The 749-nt window shown below is 66.6% G+C and overlaps 1 protein-coding gene across 1 annotated transcript; it reads right to left on the reverse strand.

Annotated features, from left to right (window-relative positions):
* W97_02573 (uncharacterized protein) lies at nucleotides 1-744 on the reverse strand (the record flags this gene model as incomplete). The annotated part of the gene is made up of 1 exon (XM_007780473.1): nucleotides 1-744. The coding sequence occupies one exon, from the start codon at nucleotides 742-744 to the stop codon at nucleotides 1-3; it is 744 nt and encodes a 247-aa protein (XP_007778663.1).
* Nucleotides 745-749: the final 5 nt, after the last annotated feature.

Genomic DNA, 749 nt, shown 5'->3' on the forward strand with positions numbered 1-749 from the left:
TCAATCATCATCGTCATCGTCCCCACTCGGCTTCCCATAAACCCAATAAACAGCCGCATACCCGACCCCGACCTCCTTCCCCAGCCCCTCACAGCTCGCCGGCACAACTCCACCCGCTGTCCAGACTCTGTAAACCACACCGCCGACCAAGCTTCCCCTGCTCCCCCCCGCATCTGCCAGGATCAGCCAATCGACAGCCGGCGCAGCACTGCCCCCGGCCGGCACCACCGCCGGCGTCCTCGCCTGCAGCTTGCCCCTAAACACCTCGGCGCCGCCACTGAGCACGAAATTCGGCGCGCCCGCCGCGTCGAAGAAGTGCGTCCCGGATGAGGGGAGGCCGAGCAGCGAGGCCGCGGTGGTGTAGCTGGACTCGGCGGCGCGGGCGAGCGCGAGGGGCGGCACGAGGGGCGCCAGGGCCGCGACTGCGGTCATGGGTTTGACGGGTAGGAGCAGCGGGGACAGGTCGTGCAGGGTTGCGAGGGCGCCGTTGGATTTGGGGGCGCTGGCGGTGGTGGAGGTTGCGCAGGTGTAGTTCTGCGTGCCGAGTCCGAGGAGGACGCGCTTGAGAACGAGGCCGGAGGGAGGTGGTGGGAGACTTGAGGGCGGTGGGACGAGGGTGGGCGGGAGGGCCCGTGGGTGGAGTTGGGGGAGAGGGGAGGCGGTTGTTGTGATGGTGAATATGGTGAGGATGGCGAGAAGGAGGGTTTGAAGTGGTGAGATTGTTTTTAGTGTCGTGAGGAACATCGTGG

This window comes from Coniosporium apollinis (assembly GCF_000281105.1).
Source record: "Coniosporium apollinis CBS 100218 chromosome Unknown supercont1.9, whole genome shotgun sequence".
In the NCBI taxonomy this organism is placed as follows: domain Eukaryota; kingdom Fungi; phylum Ascomycota; class Dothideomycetes; genus Coniosporium; species Coniosporium apollinis.